Source organism: Pteropus vampyrus, unplaced genomic scaffold, assembly GCF_000151845.1.
Source record: "Pteropus vampyrus isolate Shadow unplaced genomic scaffold, Pvam_2.0 Scaffold391, whole genome shotgun sequence".
Lineage (NCBI taxonomy): Eukaryota > Metazoa > Chordata > Mammalia > Chiroptera > Pteropodidae > Pteropus > Pteropus vampyrus.
In genome coordinates, this window is record NW_011889172.1 from 724,990 (window position 1) to 727,381 (window position 2,392).

Sequence of the window (2,392 nt, forward strand, 5' to 3'; positions counted from 1 at the left end):
TACACATGACAAGTGGCTTGCCTAGCAGGTACACTACCCAAGAGACTGCTGCTTTAAGGAATAGGTAGAAATGGGATTCGGGACCAAATGTAGGGACTAATGCCTTGGCAGGATGGGAAAGGGTCCTTCTAGGAGTTTCTGGATAAATGAGTGGTAATTTCCATATGGAGGGTGGGGTGAGGTATTTCTAACTGGAAGGTTCTGAGAGGTACACACCCTTAGATTGAGAGTATAACAGGCACAGATATGTGGGGGCAGCAGCTCTAATTTGGGGAGTAGGTTAGAACATTAGGTCTTTTAAGAGCTGTTCTGCTGGTCTGTGAGCACAGCTGGACAGGGAGAGAGGTGGAAGGACACTTAGACTTGGGATTCTGGTGTCTGGATTTGGGGGCGAATAGATAAAAGGGGCAGTGAATGGGGAATCAGGCTGGGAGACAGTTCTTGGTGAGAGCAGGAACAATCTGGGTGTCAGAACTGCAGACCAGGCTGGGGTCAGGAGGAAGGCGTGGTGGCTTTCAATGAGGTGTTCCAATGCTGGCAGAGGTTCCTACAGGAAGCTAGTCTTGGGGTGTGGGCGGTGCCTGGGTCTGCAATGCCAAGTAGGGGCAGGGGCTCTGGCGGGACCGGAAGCTAGGAGAGTATGGTTTCCTGGAGTCATGGCAAATGGGGTCTACAGTAGAGGAGAGCAGCCGGAATTGGAGGCTCCATTAGGCGGAGCTGGTAGTTCGGTCTGGAGGGGAACTGGATTCCAAAACTCCAGTTTTAGGTGGGACTGAAAGCCCTAGTCTACTTGATAGGGAAGGGGTTGGCAGTCCCAGGCCAGGAACAGAAATCCCAGGAGAGGCCGGAGTTTCTTGTTATGTTTGGAGGAGGGAGATTTCTGGATTTCAGAATAGGAATCACCCTCAGGACCCAGGGAAGCATATCGCAGAAAAGATTCAAAGTATTGGGGACTCTAGAGACTGGGGAGCGGCCGATAAGATATCCAAGATCAGAAGTGGGTACCGAACAGGTTCAGGGTCCAGACTCTGCGGCGGAGTTCTGGGTGTAAGTGGAAGGTCCTAGACGGGACTAGGGGGCACCCCAAAGCCTATCCTGAGAGTCTAGACTCCGAAGAAGGTGCCCTAGGGGTCAAATGGGAGTTCCATGCAGAAACTCAGGGTCTCGGCAGTTCTGGGGTCCTGGAGGTGAATCGAAGAACCCTGGGCGATGTTAAAAGTCCAGACTGTGGAGTGGGGATCCCAGGTGTCAAAGGCGGGGTCCCTAGCAGTATAAGGGATCAGAACTTTAGACTGAAGTCTCGGGGAGGGGGAAGGGGCTGGGCGCGCGCGCTCTACCTGGTGCCGCCAGCGGAAGAGGCTGGCTGTATCGATGTTGGGGTGCGTCTCGTCTTCATCGTCAGACACCTCGATGTGGTCCCACACACTGTAGTCCACCATCTTGCCTCTGTGGCCCACCCCGCTCTTGATCTGAAGGCGGCGGCGGCTGGCAGCGCTGGAGTCCCGGCCCGCGGAGCCCCGCCCCTTCCGCTTCCGCCTGGTTGCGCACACCCTGCCCGCGCGTGACGTCACATCCCTAGCAACCGTGGCGGCGGCACTAGCTACCGAGCTCTTAAAGGCCCTTGCGAGCTGTTCCGGCCCCCCAGACTCCCGCCGAGACCCCACCTCTTCCCGCGCAGGGTTCCCGCTAGGCACTTCCTGGAGGTATACGAACAGGCGTTCCAACCTCGAGCCCGCTGCCCGCCAGTGGGAGTTTGCAGCGGCCGGGGGTGGGAGCAGTTGGCGAGACTGAGGAAGAGGATTGTCCCCTTAGCCACGCCGCAGTGACATAAGCCCGAACCCACTGCAGGGGCGGGGCCTCGGGAGGAGACCCGCCCCCTGCTCCTTGTGAATTGGGACCTAACGCTACGCTAGGGACGGGTGTGTGGACTGAGAGAAACTTCCCAGTACGAGGGGTGCAGGATCCTGCCCCGGGAAGGTCTTAGTGGAGGAGGGATATGGCCCTGCCCTGGAAGGTCAGAGGTGGTGGCGATGTGGCCCTGACTTGGGGGCTTTTATTTTCCCTGCTCGGACCACAGCTTCCTTGTCCATATTCTACCACTCTTGAGCTGGGATCCGCGCACATACCCACGCTGGAATCACCCGGATCCCCCAAACGTTCTCGAGCTCCCGTCCGCGGCGTCCTTCCGTGCGGACGCTGGGTGTCGCTAATGTCTAGCCAGCGGCCAGTGCTCCCGGCCCCGCGCTGGATGGTGGTGGTGGAGGGTGGACCATAGAAGTGCAGATGGGAGTTTTCCTCCTAGTGGTATTCCAGGACTGCTCATAGCCCCTCCCCTTTCTTCTGGTGACCCCTTCATCGGCCAGTATCTAAGAACTCCACTATTCTGAGTTTA

The 2,392-nt window shown here is 57.4% G+C and overlaps 1 protein-coding gene across 1 annotated transcript in view; it reads right to left on the bottom strand.

The window, feature by feature from the left end:
- The window catches only part of CDC37 (cell division cycle 37), a 9,456-nt gene extending 7,838 nt beyond the window's left edge, over positions 1-1,618 (bottom strand). Inside the window, exon 1 of the mRNA XM_011380263.2 lies at positions 1,338-1,618. Coding sequence (XP_011378565.1) covers positions 1,338-1,439 — 102 coding nt within the window. The 5' untranslated portion in view covers positions 1,440-1,618. The remainder of the gene's footprint in view (positions 1-1,337) is intronic.
- Between the last annotated feature and the right edge of the window lie 774 nt (positions 1,619-2,392).